Source organism: Podarcis gaigeae, assembly GCF_964106915.1.
Source record: "Podarcis gaigeae genome assembly, chromosome: 13".
Lineage (NCBI taxonomy): Eukaryota > Metazoa > Chordata > Lepidosauria > Squamata > Lacertidae > Podarcis > Podarcis gaigeae.
The window spans coordinates 42,739,919-42,766,591 of NC_139689.1; the positions used below are offsets into that span (position 1 = coordinate 42,739,919).

The 26,673-nt window shown below is 47.5% G+C and overlaps 1 protein-coding gene across 1 annotated transcript; it reads right to left on the bottom strand.

Moving 5' to 3' along the window:
* Positions 1 to 884: 884 nt before the first annotated feature.
* KIF18B (kinesin family member 18B) lies at positions 885 to 26,451 on the bottom strand. Its single transcript, XM_083710017.1, has 16 exons — positions 26,110 to 26,451; positions 20,266 to 20,596; positions 19,743 to 19,900; positions 16,664 to 16,768; positions 15,624 to 15,734; positions 13,259 to 13,456; positions 12,245 to 12,421; positions 12,044 to 12,118; positions 11,111 to 11,226; positions 8,986 to 9,106; positions 7,836 to 7,945; positions 6,829 to 7,055; positions 5,158 to 5,749; positions 4,044 to 4,148; positions 2,834 to 2,925; positions 885 to 2,037 (listed from the first exon to the last, which is right to left on the bottom strand). Exons 2-16 carry the CDS (start codon positions 20,582 to 20,584, stop codon positions 2,000 to 2,002), a joined length of 2,544 nt encoding a protein of 847 aa, XP_083566143.1. The 5' UTR covers positions 20,585 to 20,596; positions 26,110 to 26,451; the 3' UTR covers positions 885 to 1,999.
* Between the last annotated feature and the right edge of the window lie 222 nt (positions 26,452 to 26,673).

Consider the following 26,673-nt stretch of genomic DNA (forward strand, 5'->3'; position numbering starts at 1 on the left):
ATCTGTTTCGGAGGTTTGGCCACATCCCGAGGAATTCACAATTGGAGGAGCGCTTCTGCGCATGCGCGCACAGCGAAACCCGGAAAAATACTTCCGGGTTTGCTGTGTTCGCATCCCGAAGTTTACGTATCCAGAGGGATACGTAAGCGGAGGTACAAGTGTATTTCACAGTGCCCCAATAATCCCTTTGTTTCCCCACCCATTCCCCTCTTACTATTCACCAGGAAAGGGCCAGCAAGACACTGAGTTCTCCAGGACCCAGCTCAAAAGGTCAGTGCTCACAGTCCTTCTCCTTTCCACTTCTGTATTTGGCAAAGCCCTAAAGTTATATCTCACTGAGCTTCTGAGCAAGGCTGTCACAGTCCCTTGAGCTGTCCTTTGTTTCCCAGTGTGCTACACTAACCCATCAAGAAATTAGGCTGCGGTCCCGAAGGAATATGCGCCATTGAAGACAGCAGGATTTACTCCCGAGGAAGAAGGCCTCACAACTGTGGCTCTAGTTTGCTGTGACCACACACTTGCTATTATAATCCTCTATTTATATGATGCTTGGTTGTCAGGATGGCTTTTGTTTACAAGTACAGTCGTACCTTGGCTGTCAAACGGAATCCGTTCCGGAAGTCTGTTCGACTTCCAAAAACGTTTGACAACCAAGGCATGGCTTCCGATTGGCTGCAGGAGTGTCCTGCACTCAATCGGAAGCCGCGGAGGATGTTCGGATTCCAAAGAACGTTTGCAAACCAGAACACTCACTTTGGGTTTGCGGTGTTCGGGAGTCAAAACGTTGGAGTTGCAAGGCGTTCGGGATCCAAGGTACGACTATAAAAACTGGTGACAAAAATATAAGAGTGCATAATACACATCAAAGCAGTTTCATCAAAACATTATTTTCAGTTAATGTGTTTATTTTACCCCCAATTGAAATGCAACAATAAAAGGAGCCCATAAAAACAGCACAACGAATAAAAGGGTAAAAACGGCAATTACAAGTAATTAGAGCAGGACCTTCAAGTCAGGGAAAGGATTGTCTAAACAGGAACGTCTTCACAAGCCGGCGGCATGCCAATACTGATGGGGCTCATTCTTATTTCAGCAAGGAGAATGCTCTCCAACACTGGAGTAGTCAATGAGAAATGTCCACCTCCGTGTTACTACATTTGTTGAGGTTATCTTTGTTTGCCCTTGTGACAAGGCAGGAGACAGGGGCAGAAAGCACAAGCAAAAAATCACCTGCTATTCAAAAGAAAGTACATGTGATGAGGAGAAATTACCATTTGACTTGGTAGTTATTTTATTTGGTAATGCAGAATCATGGGTTTTCTATGTCGATACAGAGATGATAATAAGTCACAAAAGAAAAAGGGGGGGGGGGGAGAATCCCCTTCCTTGAGGGATTGGATGATGAGGATATGGGATGCGGTTTGTGCTTTAAAATTTACAAATATTGCTAGTGTGGGGGGGGGGGACAGGAAAATAAACATTTCCTTGGCCAAACTTTATGACGTTTTGGAAGAATAAAGTGTAGGGTAATGGGCAAATGTATAATTAATTCATTCGGAATTTTGTGAATTCATGGAATTGCAAACAATCACATCCAGGAGGAAAAGAGTAGAAAGTGAGAACTGACGAACCAGAATAGGACATAAGTAATATTTGATATGATGTTTAAAAATAAATTTATATTTCATTGTTCTACATCTCTTTCTTTATATATGTATATCATACATTTTATTAAAGCTTTTATGGTAAGTTGTTGGTTTTTTTAAAAAAAATAACCCTAATCTATATAAAAAAGCAGGAATATCTATATATCTATCTTTTCCTGCTTTTGTTTTTATTTTTTAATATATATATTATGTTAAATATACAGGATAATATACCATCAACAGATGCTGAGGGACCAAAGAGTGGGCAATGAGAATTTTCAGGAAGACATCTTTATAGAATGCGACACACAACTGAAGATAGGGTACTATCCTTCAGGAGCGACGGAATCTTCCTAGCGCCATTTCCATGCAGGGTTGCCAGAGGGTTGTCCTGTAGGGAGAGCCCAGATTAGAAAGGGAGTTGGCAGGTAAATCTACAAGCGACTGGTGCCCAATGGGACTGGGAGGCGGAAGGCAGGGAGACCCACGATAGGTGGAGCCACAGCCAATGACAGTCAGAGCCACCCCTTCACTGGTTGTAAGTAAATAAGAAGGCAGGCAGGTAGGAGCTAACTAAGGTGGGCAGGGCCTCATTCACCCTATTAGACTAACAGTAGTGAGCTAGCAGGAACCCACCCTGAGCGAGTTGGAGGTAACTCTTCGTTAGCAAAAATAGACCTGCGCAGGCGTTTCAGGCCTAATGAGCCCAGCAGCTCATCTTTGGCAGGTCTTGCCCCCACGAAACACCTCTCTACAGCTGCCTAAGTCCCCTTCTCTCCAGGGTTTTCCCCTAAGCAATCGGAGACTGTGCCTGAATGGAGCTAACTTTCCCTCCGCTCTCTTCATGCTTCTTCTGGTTCTGGGAGACAAAGGGAGATGGAAGCTTGTCACAGCAGGAGGGGGAGACACCTGCGACTCTTCAGCAGCCTCCCTCATCTCTGTTTCTTTGCCCTCTTCCTTTCCAGCCTCTGCTTCTGCTTCTGGATTGCTCTCTGCCAAACTCCTCCTGCTCACTAAACCCTCTTACCTCTTCCGCTTCCAGCATCTCCCCACCTCCCAATCTTCTCCTGCCTGCTCTTCCCCTTAAGCATTCCCCAGTCTTGTTCTGTTCACAATCAGAGCTCTGTGGGCTTAACCGTTTGGGAGAATATGGGCAGAGGCACTACTATTAGCCGGACCCAGTTTACCTGGCGCGCTCGTGACCCGTGAAGATTTGAGAGACGTTCCCTGGAGCCTGGCAATGCGGCTGCGTGGCGCACCCAGCGAGTAGGAGGCGGGGCTAAAAAGAGGGAGAGAGATTGGGTTGCAAGGCTTCTTCAGCAGCCCTGCAGAAAGGCCAGCAACATTCAGCTCCTCTACAATTCACCCCCCCCCCACCGTTCCGGCTCCTCATTAAAAGCCCTCTAGTAATAATAAATAATAATAAATTTTATTTATACCCCGCCCTCCATGGCCAGAGCCAGGCTCAGGGCAGCTAATACCAGTAAAATTACAACAAAAACATAAGGCGGGGGGGACAATTTAAAATACAGGTTAAAATGCAATTTAAAATGTAGCCTCATTTTAAAAGTAGCCTATGGCTCAAAACCGTAAGGGGAGGGAAAACGTAAGGGTCAGACTGAGTCTAAACCAAAGGCCAGGCAGAACAGCTCTGTCTTGCAGGCCCTGCAGAAAGATGTCAAGTCCCGCAGGGCCCTGGTCTCTTGAGACAAGAGCGTTCCACCAAGTTGGGGCCAGTACTGAAAAGACCCTGGCCCTAGCTGAGACCAATCTAACCACCTTGCGACTTGGGACCTCCAAAATGTTGTCATTTGTGAACCTTAAGGTCCTCCGCAGGGCATACCAGGAGAGGCAGTCCCGTAGGTACGAGGGTCCTAGGCCGCATAGGGCTTTAAAGGTCAAAACCAGCACCTTAAACCTGACCCTGTACTCCACCAGGAGCCAGTGCAGCTGGTAAAGCACTGGATGAATGTGATCCCGTAGGAAGGACCCTGTAAGGAGCCTCGCCGTGGCATTCTGCACCCGCTGGAGTTTCTGGGTCAGCTTCAAGGGCAGCCCCACATAGAGTGAGTTACAATAATCAAGCCTGGAGGTGACCGTCGCATGGATCACTCTCGCTAGATCCAGGCGAGAAAAGTAAGGGACCAACTGCTTAGCTTTTTCCTCCTCCCTCCCAGCCCCCTTTCCTTTTGTATCATGCCTCTTTGGCTGGGAGCCTGAGGGCAGGGATCATCTCCTCACCAATATATCTAAGTAGGTTTGGCAGCCTTGAATGCAGGGATCCCTAACCTGGCACCGCCATGGTAAAATCAGTATTGTTTTGATGACCTCAATCGGGGCCAGGAGGACATAGCTGTGTTCGCAGGACAAGCCTATTGAAGAGGAGAGTGAGCTTACTTTGTGGTGTGCCTCCTCTTCTGCGTTGAGGCTTTGGAGGCCAAGGAGGACGATCGAGGAATGGAGGAGCCCTTCATGGTGAACACTGGCATGGACGCCCTGGAACTGAAAGGATTGCAGGAGTTAAATGCAAGAAGCACATCCTCCAGGAGGGTCTGGCTGCCCACCCACCTCCTCACCCCAAGGAAACTGGTCACCTCTAATTTGCCAAGAGGTACGGGACAAAGGCATGGATTGGCTGCCAAAAAAAGGCCCACGCCTCTTAAAGTGGCCTTGCACTTAAATATTTGCCTGGTGGCCGCAGGCGACAAAGAACTGAATGGAGGCGAGTGGGCAGACTGGCAGAGGAACTGGGGAGGGGAGCGCTCTGGCCCTCATCTGCACCTAATGTACAAACCCAACCGGCTAGCAAAAAATGCTTGCAGGCTAGTAACTATTTGCAAGGCTGTCTTAAAGGCCAGGAACTTTCAGGCAATGCAGACAGGTCTCAACTGTTTTAACTTTTTGGAGACTTTGCTGGGAAATGGGAAACATCCTGTGCTGCTTTTAACAGCTGGGCTCATACTTTCCTCCCCAATTCCCTCAACTTAAAATGATTGTAGAAGCAACTCTACAAAAGGTGATGGTACCAATTAGGCCATGGGGAGCCTTAACTGCCACAGCAAGAGTGACAAGTAGATTCCTGCTAGGGCCCAGAAGGTCTGTAAGGACAGCAACTTTTGGCTGTATAAAAGCCACTTCCAGGACATTTGGGTTATCAAAAGGCCACGCAGGCCTGTTTTTTCCCCCTTTCTGAACTACAAGCAGCCCATTTCCACCCAACCTGGTCGTTGGAAGAGCCTGGTAACATCAGGAATTTGTTGTCTGAGTGTAATCCTTTTCCTCCAACCTCCCCATTGCTTTTTCCTTTCGTGCCACGGCTTTTTGACTTGTAAGAGTGCAGGCAGGAACTGTGTTTCGTGGGATTCTTCCCTCCTGCTTGGCAGAGATTGCCCCCTATGCTTTCAACTGGGAACCGCAAGTATTGGCATAGTTTGTGTCTGAGACACCCTGGGCCAAACCTCTTGCAAAGGGAAGGAAATGCCAGAGGGCCTTGCAGCTCAGAGGCACCCACCTGGGTATGAAAGGTGCCCCCTGGTGGTTAGAGAGGTGCTGGACGCTCTCCCAGGCAGGGCATTCAGGAGCGCTGGGTTTCATGTCAGGAGGGCAGGGAACCTCGCAGAGGTCGAAGGTGGTGTTAAGGCCCCTCGGCGGAGCTGGTGTGGAGCAATTTTGGGCGGCTGAGGTGCCCAGAGGCCTACGGGTCTTCGTAACTGTCAAAGGGCAGCACGGCAGCGGGCGGAGACTGTATGGACTAGAAGATCTGGCTTTATCCACGACAGGAGTGCTGGTGCAGTCAGCCTGGGGGAAAGCAGCCCATTCCTTCAGGGAGCCCACTTGTTGCGGGGAGAGGGGATTCTTCCGCCGACGCTTGGCCCGTCCCTTGGGGGTAGAAGGGGAGCTCCTTTCGGACAGTGGTGGGCTCTCTGCTGACTTCCTTCGCTTCTTTGTTGGGAGGTGGGGGGTCTTGAAAGTTGCACCTGGCATTGGGCCCCTCTCTGGTGAAGCGGGCAAGATCCCAGGACCGCCCGTTGGATCGACACACTCGGCTGCAGGAAGGGAAGGCGGGAGGGCAGGTGCGACAGAGAGGGAGAGAGCAATGAAAACTGGCAGCCTAAGGGAGAGACGCACACCCAAGGGTGTACAAATCAGCCAATGGGGGAACCCTTCATTCAGCCAACCCCCCCATCAGCCAATGGGGGAACCCTTCACTCAGGCAACCCCCCCCCCATCAGCCAATGCGGGAACCCTTCACTCAGCCAACCCCCCAGTCAGTCAATGGGAGACCCCTTCACTCAGCCAACCCCCCAGTCAGCCAATGAGGGAACCCTTCACTCAGCCAACTCCCCAGTCAGCCAATGGGGGAACCCTTCACTCAGCCAACCCCCCCAGTCAGCCAATGGGGGAACCCTTCACTCAGCCAACCCCCCCAGTCAGCCAATGGGGGAACCCTTCACTCAGCCAACCCCCCCAGTCAGCCAATGGGGGAACCCTTCACTCAGCCAACCCCCCCGTCAGCCAATGGGGGAACCCTTCACTCAGCCAACCCCCCCAGTCAGCCAATGGGGGAACCCTTCACTCAGCCAACCCCCCAGTCAGCCAGTGGGGGAACTCTGCACTCAGCCAATCACATTCACTGTTATTTCTGATCTGACTGCACTGGCTACCAATTAGTTTCTGGGTCCAATTGAAAGTGCTGGTTTTGACCCATAAAACGGTTCAGGACCACAATACCTCAAGGACCGCCTCTTTCCATATGAACCCACCTGGACCCTGAGATCACCTTCTGAGGCCCTTCTTTGCGGGCCTCCTCAAGAGGTCCAAAGGGAGGCAACACGAGAACGGGATCTTCTCTGCAGTGGCTCCCCGTCTGTGGAATGCTCTCCCCAGGGAAATTCGCCTGGCGCCTTCATTATACACCTTTAAGCGCCAGGCAAAAACATTCATTTTAAACCAGGACTTTGGTTGATTTGGTCCTATGCCCTTTTAAAATGTGGTTGTGGCAGTTATTGGGTTGTTGTTTTTATTTTGATATTTTATTTTGTGGTTTTATATTCTGATTTTGTTCTGCGAACCGCCCTGAGACCTCCGGGTATAGGGCGGTATAGGAATCCAACAAATAAATAAAATTAAAATAAATTTCAACACTGACGTCCCCCCCATCCCCCCCCCCCCCAAGAATCACCATTATCCAAGAGCTGTTGCACTTCTGGCTCCAGGCTGCCTCGAGTAGCCGCATCCAGTTCCCCAACTTGCTCCTTTACAGCGGAAACGTCTGGGGCCTCACAGGCCTCTCCCGACATCAAGCTGCCCAGGCCTTCAAAGTCGACCCTCATATCCGGGGTGAGGAGGTTGGCAGCTTTCAGAAGGGCATACTGCCTTTGTGCCACGTGCAAGATTGACGCTACCAGCCTGAGACAGTAAGAAAGATCGGAAATAACCACGGGGTCACCATGGGAGAGAGGAGCAAAGGCTGCGTATGCAACGTATGATTAAAGCACATGGTTTTTCCCAAAGAATCCTGGGGAACTATAGTTTGCTTTCCACAGAGTGAAAGACTCAGGTACCAGGATTCAAGTGGGGGAATTTCGTATGTTGTGTATGCTGCAAAAGAGCAGAATGGAATCGGCATGGCTCCTTCAAATAAGTAAGAACTTAATTCGTTCCGGAGGTCCGTTTTGAACCTGAAACTGTTCTTAACCTGAAGCACCACTTTAGCTAATGGGGCCTCCCGCTGCCACTGCGCCACCAGAGCACGATTTCTGTTCTCATCGTGAAGCAAAGTTCTTAACCTGAAGCACTATTTCTGGGTTAGCGGAGTCTGTAACCTGAAGCGTCTGTAACCTGAAGCGTCTGTAACCCAAAGTACCACTGTACAGTGGTACCTCGGGTTACAAACTTACTTTGTTCTGGAGGTCCGTTCTTAACCTGAAACCGTTCTTAACCTGAGGTACCACTTTAGCTAATGAGGGCCTCCCACTGCTGCCGGTGCGCGATTTCTGTTCTCATCCTGAGGTAAAGTTCTTAACCCGAGGTACTACTTCCGGGTTAGCAGAGTCTGTAACCCGAAGTGTTTGCAACCTGAGGCACCACTGTCTTTTGGAAAGAATGAAATGTCTGTGACATCAGTTTGACTGCCAACCTGATATGTGCTTAAACCCGCACATATCGGGTGGAAAGACGTTGACTCACCTCATCAGCTGTTTTTTATCCATTCCTTGCAACCGAGCTTTCAGCTTCTCCTGTTTCTCAGCTGGATCTGAGGACTCTGTGCCACAACAGCTGGGGTTCCCCCCCAGTTCCTGAATTTATCAAACACAGCAAAAAGGTGTATGTCAAGGGGGGGGGGGTACGCAGGTGTAAAATTTGTCTAATATATAGGTAAAGGTAAAGGGACCCCCGACCATTAGGTCCAGTCGTGACCTACTCTGGGGTTGCAGCGCTCATCTCGCTTTATTGGCCGAGGGAGCCGGCGTACAGCTTCCGGGTCATGCGGCCAGCATGACAAAGCCGCTTCTGGCAAACCAGAGCAGCGCACGGAAACGCCGTTTACCTTCCCGCCAATTTATCTACTTGCACTTTGACGTGCTTTCGAACTGCTAGGTTGGCAGGAGCAGGGACCAAGCAACGGGAGCTCACCCCGTCGCAGGGATTCGAACCACCGACCTTCTGATCGGCAAGCCCTAGGCTCTGTGGTTTAATCCACAGCGCCACCCGCGTCCGATTATACCGCATATCTGGTATAATAGATACCAGATGCTATATCCTACCCATTGTGTACAAAATGCCCACCTGACAATTGGACGATCTGAATAACCGATTGTAGTTTAAAGGTGAATTTTGGACATAATGGAGATGTAAAAGATTTGGATTATCATAAAAGATGCAGGAGGATATGCTTAGCAATAGAACCCACAAAGGGGGAGAGGGAATTCCAGGAGATTCTTTGGAATCTTGGCTTTTAGGTTGTATGTTGGATATGTGATTGTTAAAGTTTAATCTGAAAAACCAAATAAATAAATTTATTTTTTAAAAGACAACACACAATTGGACGAGCTGTCGCGATGTTATGCAACGCTCCCAATTCCTCTGGGTGCGGATGAGAAAAGAACACCCTCAGGGTGCTGATCAAAGCACCCACAAATCCACTTGCTGCCCCGTGGGGTGCTCCGGGATTAGCCGAGAAACGGTCTCAGAGGTCAATTATAAGAACCACCACGTGTGAATCTTTAAGAGAGGCACTGCAGATACTGAGTGGATCTCTGGGTAGAAAAGCCTCAGGAAAAAGGATCCACATGCTGAGATCTCCCCACCTCGATGCCCATCCCACAAACTTCATGGCCCTTACCTGCTCTGCTGTGCTGCTTTTTCCTGAACAAGAGGCACCATCATTCGGTTTCAACAGCTCTGCACCGCCATCGCCCTTCTCCAGGGCTTCGCAGTCGGAACAAGCCTCCTTTGACCTGTACCAAGTGCAGGAGTGGGGTGTCACCAACCATTCTCTACCAAGCGCTGGTAGGAAACCCAAAGGACATCTGGTCTAACCTTTTGGGGGCAAAGCCTTGCTCAGTCTGAGAAAGTCTGGAGAGGGGGTGAAATTCAAACCAAGGATGTCCTGTTTCATAGATTGGGCTCCTAGACATGACGCCAGCTCTCAGCCGGTTTTATTCTCGTCCATGGCCCACTCCCGCCCTGGCAATTAAACGATCTGTACCTCTCTCCTTCCCCCAGTGCAGTGCCAGATTTACATATAAGCTAAACAAGCTATGGCTTAGGTCTCCACTCACTTGGGGGCCTCCTAAAAAATTTAAAGGGGAAAAAAACACCTGGATGTACATTTCCAAAATATAAGATAAAAAACAAATAAATAAAATAAAACCTACATACGGCAACAGTGTTTTGTGTTGTGTCGGCTCCTATGATGTAAGTAATGGGCCCCGCCTGCTAGCCTGCTCCCTAAAATATCACTGGTTTGCTGTTACTATTTCATATTATAGCAAGTTTCTAGAGACTAGATTATGAGTCTTTGTAAATTGTGTTTCTAAAGGAATTTTTGTTATTGCCAAATGCCAATGTGTTAGCATTATTAAGCTGGTTATGAATAAAAAATCATTTTAAGTTAGGGCTTAATAATTATTTCACTATTAATATACTTCTTCGTGATTGTATTTCACTATTAATATACTTCTTCTTAATTGTATTTCAGTTCAACAATTACTTTGATAAAATACATATTTTGTTATGTGCAAATGGCTTTAGATACCTATTAGGTCCGTAAATTACCATATAGCCTATATTCAACACAAAAAACTGTGACAATTTGTTGTTGACAAAGGACAGCTGGACATATAAAGGGCCCCATTACAGTGGTGCCCCGCAAGACGAATGCCTCGCAAAACAAAAAACGCGCAAGACGAAAGGGTTTTTCGGTTTTTGCGTCGTTTCGCTAGACGATTTTCCCTATGGGCTCGCTTCGCAAGACGAAACGTCTTGCGAGTTTTTGCGAGTTTGTTTCCTTTTTCTTAAAGCTGCTAAGCCGTTAATAGCCGCTAAGCGCCGTTAATAGCCGCTAATAGCCGTGCTTCGCAAGACGAAAAAACCGCAAGACGAAGAGACTCGCGGAATGGATTAATTTCGTCTTGCGAGGCACCACTGTACCTTCAGTAGCTATGGGCCTTATCAAACCTAAATCCAGCCCTGCCCCAGCGATACAAGTAGTTAACACTAGATGTTGACATAGCGTGCATTGAAAGCTCTGTTATGCCATTTTAAACCCTTGCTGCTTCCCTCAAAGAATTCTGGGAGCTGTAGTTTGTTAAGGGTGAAGAAAGAGTTGTTCGGAGACCCTCCCTTCCCTCTCAGAGCGGTTTAACCATCAACTCCACTTCCTAGGGAAATCTGGGAATTGTAGTTCCGTGAGGGGAGCGGGATGTGTGTGTATCTTCTAACAACTCTCAGCACCCTAAACAAACTATAGCTCTCAGCATGGTGTGGATGCGGGCATTTTATTTTAATTTGGGCATGACTATAAACTGTTTATTATTGCTGTTATTATTGTTATTGTTGGTTTCTATTGATTTATTGGTCTGTTTGCTGCTTGCATAGGATATTTTGTTTTCTTTAAATGTTTGATGTTTTGTTGTGTTTTTATATATGTTGTAAGCTGCCCAGCCAGATGGGCAGGATATAATTTTTTTTGCTGTGGTAAAAAGAAAAGAAAAAGGGAACTTTAATGACTGCATGTCTCTGAATATCTTAGAAAAAATAGGAGCCTAGGTTTTTAGGGAGGCAAAAGAAGAGGCTGTGAGGAGGCCTTCGGGCTGAAACAGATCCTTCAAATCCTGGGGTCTATGACTTGCCAGATTTCAGCTTTAAATGTCTCACTTTGCACAGGCTTCTTGCAGTCCTGTCTGTATCAAAAGGTATCGACTCCAATTTTCCTGTGTAGTAAGACACAGCAGACCTACCTGAGAAGCTCATCCTGGCCAGGTCTGGAAGGAGTCAGAACAGCCGGTACAAGGTGGGGTCTAACCTCTGGGACATTTTCCTCATAAGCTCGGAGCCGCCCTCTTAATTCGGCCACCTGAAAGGCGTAAAAAAAAAGTTATTTATGAGTGAGAAAGCAACTGCAAAGCATCGATTTGCAGGTAGACAGCAAGAATCGACAGCTGGACTGCCACACAGCATAGTTTTCAGCTCCTTGGCACTGTGGTGAAACTTTTAACCAGACAAAGGGATTGCATACCTTGTCTAGCAATTCAAAAATGCCCCACTGGCCAGGGCTGTTGGCTAATTCTGGAGGTTACATGCCGTATTTTTCGCTCTATAGGATGCACCTGACCATAGGACATACCTTGTTTTAGAGGGGGAGAACAAGAAAATAAAATTCTCCCCCTCTCTGCTCAGTGCCCTTTCAGTGAAGCGGCAGGAGAAACGGAGCCCCTTCCATTTCTCCTCCTGCTTGGCTAAAGGGGCGCTGTGCAGCTCTCCCTCTCTGCTGAAGCCAGGAGAGTCTTGCTCTCCCGGCTTCAGCAAAAGGAACCTGAAGCCTCCGGAGCGCAACGGGAACTCGCGCAGGATAGCTGCTTGAAGCCTTCGGAGCGCACCGACCCCTCTTGCTCTCCAGGCTTCAGCGAAAGCAACATGAAGCCTCCAGAGCGCTCCCTCTGCGCTTTGGAGGCTTCGCGTTGCTATCACTGAAGCCAAGGAGCCTGCATTCACTCCATAGGACGCACACACATTTCCCCTTAATTTTTGGAGGGGAAAAAGTGTGTCCTATAGAATGAAAAATACGGTAAGTCAACATGACTAGTAGCTATGGACTACCATATCCCCTGTGAAGAAGGCTTCATTATACGATGACCTCAGGTTCCCACCCAAAGGAAACAGGGTCTGCTTACCTCTGCTTTCAGCTGCTCACAAACTGCTGCGTATTGGCTGATATGGCAATCCACACTGACCACGTTGCTTTTCATCTGCAGGCCAGGACAAAGCACAGAAAGCAGGTAATTTTGAGGTGGGGAACAGAGGAAGGCCATCACATTTTTGCACAAGTTGCAATTCCGGCCTGATTTAAGAGGTTGGCTTTCTCGGATACCTACTAGGAGTTTGATCTCTTTAGCTCGGTTGGCATACTTTAGGGTGTTGTAGGTGTCCTCGTAGGAAAGCGCAGAGGGACTAACGGCAGCTATCATTATGGTCCGGCAGTTCCCACCGATAGAATCCTTTAGGAGGCGGGTAAGCTTGCTGTCCCGGTATGGAATGTGAGGCTTTTTGCCCTGTGGGCCAAAAGGGAAGCAGAGACAAAAACTGGGTTTATAAAAATCATGTTCCCACAGGAAAATGCCCACAATTCCCCTTTAATTCTTCTGTGGCGACTGCGGCTACAGTCCCAAGTGCACGCCTACCTGGAGGTAAGTCCCAGTGAAGACAGTGGGTCTTACGTCCGAGTAAACATACCTGGTGCTGATAATGCCCAGGTTGCAGGTTCAATCCCCGTAAGGGACAGCTGCATTATTATTATTTATTAAAATTCAAATCCTGCCCTATACCCGCAGGTCTCATATTCCTGCATTGCAGGGGGTTGGACTAGATGATCCACACGCTCCCTTCCAACTCTACAATTCTGTGATTCTACGCAGAATATATTAGTCTTACAACTTCACCCCCTTGTGGTGAAGCTGAGATATAATAGGGGGTGGAAAGGACTCCATTTTTCAGCAGCTGGATTTTCCATCATTTCTGCAAAATGTTTGTGTGAAGGAAATACTTTATGAAAACAAGTAAGGGATGGAAGGATTAGAGGGGATGTTACAGCATGACATTATTTCTTTATAAAAACAGACAATATACACTCTTCACCCACCCCGAATCATGCTGCACATTTTCGAGCCTCTACCAGTCTGGATAACGCGATCAGATTTATTATGTTGAAAGCCTTCAAAGCATTTTTGTACACACACTTTATTATATAAAAATATGTACGCAGGAATGACTGTCACTGAGTGAACTCAGATGCCCTTTAACAATGGCCAAGGATGGCCCTGAACAGTAAACCCAGAGGCAGACCACAGAAATCTAAACCCAGGGGCAGGAAGAAGTAGCAAAGGCGTTACCTTGGCATCAGCCAGGCTGTTAATGACGTTGATGAGAGCCAGCAAGGAGCGGTTGATGTTGGCCCCCTCGCGGCGCCGCTCCCCTTTGGCCTTTGTGGCAGAGGCCCGCTCGGAGCCCGCCAAGTCGATCAGACTCATCTTGGCCACCTGAAGGTCCCGGGTGATGCCCACAACGCGATCCCGTTGCTTCACATGGATCTGAAAAAGTTAAAAAGTGCTGAATCCCTTGGTGTGGGTGGAAGAGCACTGAACTTCCTGAAAAGCAGAACTGGAGACAGCCAGTTGAATCTGCGTTGGTGCTGACCGTTAAAGCCCTAAACAGCCTTGGCCCTGTATACCTGAAGGAGCACCTCCACCTACATTGTTTGGCCTGGACATTGAGAAGTGAAGTTACAGGGAACCAGGCAGAGGGCCTTCTAGGTAGTGGAACGCCCTCCTTGTCAGGAGTTCAGCCTACACTCGAGTAGGACCCTGGCAGAGACACATACCCTCCTGGTCTTTCGTTTGGGAGCTTCAAAAGCTTTCTTCAGCTCGAACATCACAGCGACCGATGCCAATCGGCACCGGCACACTTAGGGATCCGCAGTTTGCACATACCGTGTGACAGAACTCAGCATTTTGGCTAATCTATTTTATTTACACACGGAACGCTACAACATGGCTCTCGCTCTCTCTAGCATCAGACAGCAAAGAGAAAAAGAACAAAGGACAATAGTCCCACTTAACGGAACGCAGTAACACAAACATCCTGTTTCCATCACTTCCCACTCTGTGGAGTCAAAATATATAACGTCAAGTGAAAGGCAAAAAAGCCCATGACTGCAATCATGGAGCAGGAACTCTAACATTCCTATCAGATGTCAAGGAGATGGAGAATTACACAACACTTGAAGGCAGTCCTGTTATCGGGAAGTTTTTAATGCAGTTCAAAAGCACACCGGTGCAAGTAGATTAATAGGTACTGCTGTGGCGGGAAGGTAAACGGTGTTTCCGGGCACTCTGGTTTCTGTCACGGTGTCCCATTGTGCCAGAAGCGGTTTAGTCCTGCTGGCCACATGACCCGGAAAGCTGTCTGCAGACAAACGCCGGTTCCCTTGGCCTGAAAGCGAGATGAGCGCCGCAACCCCAGAGTTGCCTTAGACTGGACTTAACCGTCTAGGGGTCCTTTACTTTTTACCTACCCCACAAGAATACAAATTGGATCAAGGATCCATCTGGTCTAACCTCCATTTTCCACAGCAGCAAGACAAAATATATCCAGGAACCATGAGGGCAACAGACCTCATGATTCAAGGCTTTGAGAGGGTTCACCTCAGCAATGTATCTGTCAAAATTACAAATACCTAAATGCAGACGGTCGTTTACCCTTGCTAGATTCAACGTGCTGCCATCTGCCTTATTGCAAGGGAGATTCGAGGGTAAACCATACGCGGAACGAGTCTGCCCCTGCGGCTTGATGGAGGTAGAAACTGCCTCTCATGCCTTGTTACGTTTCTACAGGGATATACGCTCGGCATTTATCACCCCTGCTATACAAAAATCTCCAAATGGGTCCGAACTTCAATGTCTAAAATCCCTCGTAGAGGACAAGGATCCAGAGATCAGGCTCAGGGTGGCCAAACTCTGTGCGACTGCCATAAAACTTAGGGAACAAGATGTGCTATCATAATGACTAAGGCCTTAAATGACAATTTTAGCTTATATTTAATTATTAATATTTAACTTATATATTTTTAACTGCTGATATATCTGTATTGTCCCTGTTATACCCAATTGCATATTCAAATGTATCCCTATTGTGTTTTATGCCTTCCCTGATATTGTATGTGAGCTGGAACTGGTTTGTGACCAAAATAATAAAATTTGATGGGTTGTTTTTTTCTTAAGGCTTCTGCAGGCTGGTGGGTTTTTCCGACAGGTGTATTCTGCTACTTAGCACTGACACAATAATAGTGCATCACTCATGGATTTCTAATGTGTCACTAATTGCTGCTTTATTAGTAGCTCCATGATGCTTCATGATGTTACCACACTACTGCCATCTGGAGGGGCAGTCTTCCACTATAGCACAAAGCAAGTGGGACCAAAACAAAAACACCACAGCATTTGTGGCATGAAAAGCTGCAGGAGTTCAGCAGGAAGTTGCAGGACACTCACTGATTTGAAAGTAAGCTGTGTAACCGCCCCAAACCCTTTGCGGGATCGCGTACAACTGGCTAAATGCCATCACAAACACAAATCATCATGAGCGTACAAAAAGCTTTCACTACATCGAGGGACAGAAATAATATTTCCTGTATGAAGAGGGAAAGAAACGTTTTCCTAATTACACTGCCCTGCAAAAGGCAATCTCTGCCACACTTACCTGGAAGACTGCATGGGAGCGTGAAGAGGTGGCGTTAATGTCTGTGGGGTGCTGTGTACGGTTCAGATTTCCTCGCCTCAGCATCTCCAGGAGTTGGCCTGCCGATTTTGGCTAAAAGTCACAGGCCAGCAGAGAGAAAGAGAGACTGTTTAGCTAGAAAATATGTGGAAAGAGTAATTCAATATTTAACTGTAAATTTATGTAAGGTTTTCTTTGTATGTGTGGATTTAAGATACTGTATGATATCTATGAATTTCAATAAAGGATTAAAAAAAAAAGTCACAGGCCAGCAGAGAGAGAGGGACTGTTGAGAAAAGGATGCTGCAGCCACAAATAGTAACTTCCCCTTCATGTTCCCACCACAGCTGAAGAAATCCCGTAAGCAAGCGATGGGCTCTTTAATTACATATATATACAGTGGTACCTCGGGTTACATGCGCTTCAGGTGACATACGGTTCAGGTTACAGACTCCGCTAACCCAGAAATATTACCTTGGGTTAAGAACTTTGCTTCAGGATGAAAACAGAAATCGTGCTCCAGGTTAAGAACAGTTTCAGGTTAAGAACAGACCTCCGGAGCGAATTAAGTTCTTAACCTGAGGTACCACTGTACATATATAAAAAGGTAAAGGTAAAGGACTCCTGACAGTTAAGTCCAGTCGCAAACGACTCTGGGGTTGCGGCACTCATCTCGCTTTACTGGCTGAGGGAGCTGACGTTTGTCCACAGACAGTTTTTCTGAGTCAGCATGACTAAGCCGCTTCTGGTGAAAGCAGAGCAGCGCACGGAAACACCGTTTACCTTCCCGCCGGAGCGCTACCTATTTATCTACTTGCACTTTGACGTGCTTTCGAACTGCTAGGTTGGCAGGAGGAGGGACCGAGCAGCGGGAGCTCACCCCGTCGCGGGGATTCGAACCGCCGTCGTTCCGATCGGCAAGCCCTAGGCTCTGTGGTTTAACCCACAGCGCCAACCGCGTCCCTATATGCATATATACCCCCCCCATATTGTTTTCCCTGCAAGGCAATCATCGTACCCACCTGGTGATAAGACAGCCCTTGTACCACGACCCCTTTCTCTGGGTCCTCCTGAATGGCCAGCGGGCCCTTCGGTTCCAACAGGTCGTGAATCTGCTCGTTGTACACCTGGAAGAAAGAATCGGGCTTCAGTACAGTGCATTTAAGTCTCCTGAGGGTCAGCACTCCAGAAGTGGCTTTCCAGCTGGGGCAGAGCCACTAGTTTTCTAGCAGGTGTGTCGCTGTCGCTCACTGGGAGATGGGGAGGTGAGGTGCAAATATCCTAGCAGAGCCAATCTGGTGTGTTTGCTCCACCCCCTATCATGCCAAAAAATCAGCTCGAAGCTGTAGCTAGGAGCACAACTCCCTCCTGATCTAAGCAGCAAGAGAGTCACCACTTGTTGTTTCAGGCTGCAGGCAACTGCTCATGTTTCTTAAATTCAGATAAACCAGTCAATCAGTTTTCGGGGGCATCTAGTGATCTAGATGTGGGCAGGGAGGGAACTAAAAGGTTCATTCGTTCTCTGCCGATTAAAAAGTAGCTTCATCCAATTCTGATGAAGCTTAACGTGCAAAACCAGGGCAGGGCCTCCCCAGCCCCGGTGCCTGCATTGTGGCCAGAAATTAGTGGCCAAAATTGTGGAAACCTTTTGGGAAAAGTGTACTTCTGAGGTTTGATGGCTCATAACACCACTTATTTTTGGAGTGATACCATAAAATTATATATCATTGGAGAGATATTTTAATGAAGAGTGTAAGGAAACAAAGTTTGTTCAACCACCTGTATTCTATCAAAAGTTATAGCCAAAGAACCAGAAAACGGAACCACAACTTGCTTAGGTTGATATGCAGGAACTTTCCTTCATCTGAACGTAGCCAATGGGCATGAGAGTTTAGAGAGCCAATCAGGTGTTATGAGCCATCAAACCTCAGAGATACACTTTCCCCAAAAGGTTTCCACAATTTTGGCCACTAGTGTGCCAACCCTGTTAGCCTGGCAGCAAAATATATTTTTGATTTTTAACGTATCTGGCTGTTTTAATGGTAGTTTCATCTGTGCCTCTAGTTTGGGTAGGTTTGCCCCGAATACTTTGTAGTAACAAGGCAACACGTATGGGGAAACAAACCATCAACTGGAAAGTTTTCCAGGTTTTTTAAATTATTATTTTTTTTTTTGAGGGAGGAAAGCCAAAGCAGATCGCAAGCAAACAAGAGCACCCGGCTTTGCCAAAATCACAGCAGCGAACCCTAGGCATAGCTCTCACCATTACAGGCATGGCACGCTACTCTGTAAAAAAAACAAAAAAACGGGGTTCCCTTTGAACTGGGGAACGCACTAGATGGAAGTTCTGCCAACCAACAGGTCTGAGCTGCACTTTGTATGCCATGGGCAGGAGCCCAAGGACTGCAACAATGCGGGCCACAGTGATTAATTGATTAATTAGTTAGATCAATTGCTTCGAAGCTTTTAATCAACTAAAAAGGTGCCTCCAATTAATCAGGCAGCTGGCTGGTTTTTTTTAAAAAATGTAATTTTTAAACACAATTCACTTATGGAAACTGCAGGTGGCAAGCACCCTCTTCCAATGGCCTTTTTCCTCTTCTGAGATGATGTCTCATGTGTGCATGATCTAATAGCAAAGAGCTTTCTCGGACGGCGTCTCTGTGCTTCGCTTCTGTGCCATATCTGAGGGGATGGGGAACCAGAAGTTGGTGGACTCCGCCTCCCAGCATCCTTCACCATCAGCCATGCTGGCAAGGGCTGATGGGAGTTGGAGTCTGATAACATTTGGAGGGCCGCAGAGCCCTTCCTGCATTCCATATTGTTCCAGTAAGGTAAAGGGACCCCTGACCGTTAGGTCCAGTCGTGGCCGACTCTGGGGTTGCAGCGCTCATCTCGCTTTATTGGCTGAGGGAGCCGGCGTACAGCTTCCGGGTCATGTGGCCAGCATGACTAAGCCGCTTCTGGAGAACCACAGCAGCACACGGAAACACCGTTTACCTTCCCGCCGGAGCGGTACCTATTTATCTACTTGCACTTTGACGTGCTTTCGAACTGCTGGGTTGGCAGGAGCAGGGACCGAGCAACGGGAGCTCACCCCGTCGTGGGGATTCGAACCGCCGACCTTCTGATCGGCAAGTCCTAGGCACTGTGGTTTAACCCACAGCGCCACCCACGCCACTTATTGTTCCCGAGGTTCCTGTAAATCAGAAGTATTGCCTTCTGCAAATGGAAAGTGCTGTTTTACTGGCACATGGTTATTTGTCACAGCCCCCAAAAGGTGTTCCTCTTGTGTCAGAGACGTAGCGTCTTACCCATATGCAAAATTAATCAATAGATTAATCGATTTATTCATCATTTAAAATGCCTTTAATCAGGTTGCAGCCCCAGGAGAGAAAACACACACAAGACATTTTTGGTTGTAGCTAAGCCGGAATGAAACTTGCCTTCAGTGCCTTGATAACACATAGAATCATAGAACTGGAAGAATGGAAGGGGTCATCTAGTCCAACCCTCTGCAACGGACATCTTCCTGTGTTGGACCCCATCTGCACTATACTGTACATTTAAACCAGAATCATACCACTTTAAAAAGTCACTGCCTTCCCCCCTAAGAATCCTGGGAACTAGAGTTTGTTGACGGTGCTGAGAGTTTTTAGAAGACCCCTATTCCCCTCCCAGAGCTACAATTCCCGGAGTGGTTTAACAATCAATTGCTCTTCCAATAAATAAAAATAAAATAAACCCAACACTTTTAACAGGCTATAAGATTATTTAATGGCCAAAGGCGTGGTTAAAGAGGAATGTTTTTCCTGGTGCTTAAAGGGGTGTAATGACGGCGCCAGTCTGGGGAAAGCATTCCACAGACAGGGAGCCACCACGGAAAAGGCCCTGTTCTCACATATCTGCTACTTCAGGAAGTCCTTCTGAAGAGAACAGGACCAAGGGCAAACCCAGAATTTCCACTTGCCTATCTGTATGCGTGGAGGTCAAACTGCAAACCTGGGTTCCTGCTGGGGTGGTCTGACCTCTGCTATGAACACTGCATCTCTCTGCAGCCTAAGGTAGAAAGAAGCTGTAAGAAATGGGCGAGGGTGGTACCTCCTGGTAGGAGACGAGGATCTCGCAGTGCTTCTCCTCCTTCCTGGCCTCTATTTGCTTGTATAGCTCTTCCATGGTGAAGAACATGATGCCCGGTTCCTTCTCCGACCCCAGCATGGTGTGGGTCTTCCCTGCACCCGTCGCACCGTAGGCAAACACTGGAAGAGAAGGAGGGCACGGCCACTGAGTCAACCCCTAAGTGTCAGGGATGTGCATTGAACTAACCTGGATCACTAACAGATGCCGGAAGGCTGTTCAAATCCTGGGGCTGTGGTACCTTGGTTCTCAAACTTAATCTGTTCTGGAAGTCCGTTCCAAAACCAAAGCGTTCCAAAACCAAGGCGCGCTTTCCCATAGAAATTAATGGAAAACGGATTCATCCGTGCCAGACTTTTAAAAACAACCCCACATTGGGAACCACGGCTCTAGCCTTTATCTATGGTGTCAGGCCATGGCACGGCCTTGAAGACTGCCTGTCTCGACGGCAGAACCAAGAGAAGCCCCACCACTCCAGCCTCCTTACCCGAACAGTTGTAGCCATTCAGAACACCGCCCAGGATCTCTTTGGTCGTATTCTCAAACACCTCTGCTTGGGTAGCGCTCTCGCCGAACACGCGGTCAAAAGCAAACGTCAGGTTCTTGCCTTTCCTTTTCAACGGAGGGTCCTGAGCTTGGGCGAAGACCCCCGGCGGGCTGGCCTCCTCGGGATCAAACACCAGCATACAGTCTCCAACCACCCGCACCACACTTTGGCGGTTCCCCTCCCGCTCGCGGGGGGTCTGCGGCCGCACCCGCACCACTACCGCCACGCTGCCCTCTCCGGCGGGCGGGACGTGTGCCATGGCTTCAAGGCTCTGTGTCAAAGAGAGGACATTTGTAAAAAAACAAAAAACAAAAAAACAAGAAGCATTTTTGTTAGGGATTGTAGGACAAGACCTGCCGAGAAAAACAAAGAATGTATTTATGTATGCTACAACAGCGGCAAGAGTCTTGATAGCACAAGGATGGAAGAATGAGCAAATCCCAACGAAAGAACAGTGGCAAGAAAAACTGACGAGTTAAGCAGAGCTGGCTAAACTGACATATAAATTGGGGGACAAGGACAACTGTGGCTTCAAGGAACAATGGGAGCTTCTAAAAAGACAACAAAATGAACTGGAGTCCTTGGCAGGTTTTGAATAAACATACACCAATTTATTGGCTGATAACATGTTAGATAGATAATGTAAGGATATGTAAAATTTTATAACATGCAGAGAATAACATGTGCTGAGAAACGAGTGAGAGGAGCTGAGGGGAATCTTTGGAGGGGGAGGGGAGGGACAGATGAAAGGGAGGGGGAGGGGGGAATAATGTATGTGATTATATGGTTTGATAATTTGTTATGTTAAAATTGATAATAAATTTTAAAAAACAAAAAAAAGAGAGGACAGGAGCATGTCAACATGCACAGCGCCCGAGTCTTCACATCCCTCTTGATTCCGAGCTGGGGCTGAATTGCTCTTGAAGACGCTCTGCAAACTGGCCACATCGACATTCAAAACAGTTATCGTACCACTTGAAAAAGATAGGGCTTCCCCCAAGAATCCTGGGAACTGTAGTGTGGAGAGTTATTAAAGGTAAAGGTACCCCTGACCGTTAGGTCCAGGTGCGGATGACTCTGGGTTGCGCGCTCATCTCGCTTTATAGGCCGAGGGAGCTGGCATTTTTCTGCAGACAGCTTCCAGATTATGTGGCCAGCATGACCAAGCTGCTTCTGGCGAACCAGAGCAGAGCATAGAAATGCCATTTACCATCCCGCCAGAGCGGTACCTATTTATCAATTTGCATTTTGATGTGCTTTCAAACTGCTAGGTGGGCAGGAGCAGGGACCGAGCAACGGGAGCTCATCCCATCGTTGGGGATTCAAACCGCTGACCTTCTGATCAGCAAGCGCTAAGCTCAGTGGTTTAGACCACAGCACCACCCATATTCCCCCAAGTCACTGGTTTTCAGCCAGTGTGCCATGGCACCCTGGGGTGCCTTGAATGATGGTCAGGGGTGCTGTGGGCAACACTGGCCTCTGTCGTTCTTTCCTTCCCCCCCTCCTCTGATGCCCTCGCATCTTTGCCTCCCAAAGGCTTGTCCAGCTGTTCATTGCAGCAGCCACGGCTACAGGCTCCCCAGGCAAATGATGCCTCTGGGGCTGGCCAGGGGGTACTGATGCCAGGAGCTGAGACGGCCTCGGAGTAGCAGGTAAGTGGGTGAGGAAGTCCAGCCAGCCAGTTTGCCAGCCCTTGCTGTTGGGAATGGACAGACAAGTGGGAGGCTGGGCAGGCAGGCAGCTGCTGTGCCCGCCTTTCTTGTGCTTGCGAGGCCCGCCTGGGAGCTGAGTACCCAGTGCTGAAGGAGAGCCTTTCTGCCCTGCAGGCCTGGCAGCACCTGCTGCTGCCACCCAAGGTAAGGTGCTGGCCTCACCTTTGGCCAGTCTCCATTGGTCCACTAAGGCCGTGGGCATCCTTTTCCCAGGCTCCTGTGGGGCAGCTTGAGGAGGTGGTGGTGGGAGCAGCTCAGAGGACTCCCAAGGAGAGGGGAGAAGGCTGAGGGAACCCTCCACAAGGGAGGGTGTTCAAAAAAGGGTGAGGGGCTGCCAGCTCTGTAGGCAAAGGGTGACATAACTGGGCTCCTGAGCCCCACGGGGGTGCCGCAGAAAGAATGTAGTTGGTCAAGGGAGCCATGGACTCAAAAAGGTAGAAAACCTCTGCCCAAGTTGGTTTAACAATGCATCCTTCTTCCCAAGGAACAACAGTCATACCTCTGGTTGAATGCGCTTTGGTTTGAGCGCGTTCGAGTTGTGCTCCACGGCAACCCGGAAGTAACGGAGTTTCGCCGCTTGCGCATGCGCAGATGCTCAAAATGACGTCACGCGCATGCACAGAAGTGGCTAAAAGTGACATGTGCGTGCCATCGCTAGTTACGTTTGCTTCTAGATGCAAATGGGAATCCGGAACGGATCCCATTCATATCTAGAGGTACCACTGTATAGGAATTATAGCTCTGGGAGGGAACAATGCAGGTGGTCAACAAAAGAGGTTTAAAGACTGTCTCAAGGCAAATTTTTAAAAATGTAGTATAAACACCAGCAATTGGGAAACACTGGCCTGCGAGCGCTCCAATTGGAGAACAGCCTTTACCAAAGGTTTCATGGGCTTTGAAGATGCTTGAACTCAGGATGCAAGGGAGAAACGTGCTAAGAGGAAGGCACACTTGGCAAATCCACACCGTGATCAATTCCTGCCTGGAAACCTATGTCCCCACTGTGGAAGGACGTGTTGATCCAGAATTGGCCCCCACAGTCACTTACGGACTCATTGTTAAAACCGTGTTTATGGAAGACAATCTTACTCAGCTATGAATGATCACCAAACAAGGAGGAGGAGTTACCTAACAAAGGGGAAAGCCATGATTGCTTATAGTAGTATGATACTTCTGTAAATGTATGATGCAGTTGGGAAACCTGGGGACATGCATACACGAGTCAACCTAAGTTTGCATAAGGAGATGATGGTGAGATAAACAAATTGCAATTTAATATGCCATCTATTCATTCACAGAGAAAAACAATTCTGCTCCAGGGAAGTAGCAAATAACCAGCCACATGTCAGCCAACCACCTAACTCTCCTCGGAGTCCTTCACAATGTCTCAACAACCTTCCTGAAGTTCAGAGCCCAGCACCTGAACACAGGATGATAAATTTGTCTTGCTTTAATGCTACTAAGGCAACAAATTTACAGCCCTGTTCAGCCACAAGGGATTAACGGCCAAAGGCACTCATTGATTGATTGTACCGGCTAATCAATGCATTCATTTGTTGCAAGATTATAAATGTGGGTTTTAATAACAGCTGTCCTCTCTGAAAAGAGCAATCACTTCTGACGGCTTTGTAGTAAGGCAGTGCCTTCACTTCTACTTCGGGATTCAGGCCATGTTCACAAAATCGTTTCCAAAGGGCTCAATTTATGTCTTAAGGGACAGATCGGAACAGATCAGAAACATCCTGAAACTGAGGGAAATGGGAAATGTCTGGCGGGGGCCACGCGTGGTTGGAAGGAAGTGCTGTGCAAAGTCACCATTTAGCAATTCTGAGAACTGCAAATCCAACATTTTGGAATTCCTTTCAAGAGGAAAGCCGAAAACAAAAAACTCTAATGGATTAAGACTTTGAATCATTGCTTTCAAAATCTATTCATCAAACCTGTTATATATATATATATATATAAAATCTACGAAAGCAAATATATATATATATATATATATATATATATATATATATATATATATATATATATGGGGGGCGCTGTGGGTTAAACCATAGAGCCTAGGACTTGCCGATCAGAAGGTCGGCGGTTCGAATCCCCGCGACGGGGTGAGCTCCCTGCTCCTGCCAACCTAGCAGTTCAAAAGCACGTCAAAGTGCAAGTAGATAAATAGGTACCGCTCCGGTGGGAAGGTAAATGGCATTTCCATGCGCTGCTCTGGTTCGCCACAAGCGGCTTAGTCATGCTGTCCACGTGATCCGGAAGCTGTACGCCGGCTCCCTCGGCCAATAAAGCGAGATGAGCGCCGCAACTCCAGAGTCAGTCACAACTGGACCTAATGGTCAGGGGTCCCTTTACCTTTATTCTGGTTTTCTACCACTATCCGTTGTTATATTTTGGCATGGCCTATCATATTTAACAGAGGGCATATGAGCAGCACGTTTTTGGAATTACAGAAGTTGGAAGGGACCCTAAGGGACATCTAGTCCAACCCCCTGCAAGGCAGGAATATGCAGCTGTCCATTACGAGGATTGAACCTGCAACCTTGGCATTATCAGCACCGCACTTTAACCAACTGAACTATCCACATCTTAAACTGCATTTGATTCTTGTTCTTATTATTTATATTTTAAGCTGTTGTGGCCTGAGCCAACATCACTGTGTGATGGGGGCCGAATAGACAAGGCTGCAATCCTAAACCCACTTACGGGGAGTAAGCCCCATTTAATTCAATAGGGTTTACTTCTGATAAGATATTCTTAGGGTTGCAATGTCAGTAAGTAAATAAATAAAAAGCATTTTTTGTATGGCAGACATGTTTTAGCAGTGCAGAGGACTGCAACAGGATTAGCAAAAATCAAGTATCTGCTAGAGTAAAGCTATCATTGGATAAAATACCATACATTTGCCTATGCATTTAAAAATACCAGGGGATTGGGAATATCTGGAATGATCCTGTATCACCAAGTGGCTTAGCACCGTTGGTCAAGTCAATGTAGATTAGTTCAGTCCTTCATTCTTTAAAATTAATAAACTGGTATCAGGATGTTTTCATATGTTCGCAAATGGAAGGGAAACAAAAACATACAGATATTGTGTTTTACCCTAAGGGGCAAACAGCAGCTTGAGTGTGGAGAATTATGTGGACTGGGAAAACAGCGTAAAAGGGGAAAGTTAACCCTCTCACTTGCTGAACCTGGGTCCTAATCTGAACCCCCTATCTCAGGGCAGCTAATAACAGTTATATAAACAGACAGACCAAAAAGCCCCAGGAGATCCTATTCAGTTCTCCCACGACAGTTTGGCTTGAAATGTATATTATATTTGATGTGTGGTAAACATTCTAAACACAGACTGTGGTCTGTGGTGCTCTGTTCAGAAAAGCCAAGGAGATGTTGCAGAACAGCCACAAAATATATATTCTTGGCCCTATACATGCAAGAGGGGTCGGGGGAATACTCATTTTTAAATTCATATTTAACCCAGGAGCAAAAATGAGTGCTTGTTCAGCATAGAACAACCCCCTACCCCCCAAAAAAAAGATTATTACACGACCCACTGAGATTCATGGCAATGTTCAAGTGGTCTCAGGCTCAGCGAGCTTGAGAATCTCTGTTTTATAACATTGTTTTGCGGTTGTGAAAGACGGTCTGTTGGATCCCTCGCCCCTTGGTGAGGTCTTCATGCAAAACCTCTCCCATTAGTTGCCAACGTTTTAACCAGCCCCTGCTCCTATGCCTTTAAACGGCAGCTTGAATACCAAGGGGGGGTTTCTTTCTTTCTTCACAACATGGAGATCCATCAAGGGCAGGATGATCCTCAGACATTGATAGATCTCCACGCTGTCGAAAACTTCCCGATCTGTTTTCTGTATATTGCAGCCGCCGAAGGCACTAAAAGCAGGAAAGGCTGTTCAGTCGACGATGCAAGATAATCCTCGTACCGTGTGGTCACCAGACAGAATCCTATATTATATACAGTATATTTTTCTCTCTCCCCCCCCCCCCCGCCGGCAATAAAAATCAAGCACCCCTAAACACGCGCCACATTCTTCCTAAGTCCCCTTACCGAGATCCTGCACGCAGTTCTGCCTCCTTCGACTCGCCAGTTCAAATCTCCCGGCCACGCCCCTTCGCCCGCTTCCCATTGGTGGGCTGGCCTAGCACGCGCGCCTCTAGGCTTCTTCTAATTGGTCAGTCTGTTCCTTTGGCGAGGACAAAAATACTGTAGAGGCGGCCGGCCTTTCGCTATGCATGCTGGGAGTAGTAGTTCCGGTTAGGCTGGGGGGGGGGATGCGAAGGAACTGATGAAGTTGGCTTTTTGCTGCAACCTGCAGAAAAACAGTAGTGTGATAGGAATTTTGAGGTCTTAGATATATGGTAATGTTCATAAGTGTACCAACCAAGCACGTACATATTTTTTTTAAATAACTTTTTATTCAAAATTAAAACAAAACATATTATCCAGAAACATATCACCCTTATTTCCCCCCATTTTTCCTCCCCCCCACTCCCGACTTCCCTCAGTTCCAGTCTTTGATTTCTCTAGAAATGCTGTTTTCTGCATGTTACACAGTTGTATAGCTCCTCAAACTATTTAACTGATTATTATCAATAAAAAGTTTGTGAATAT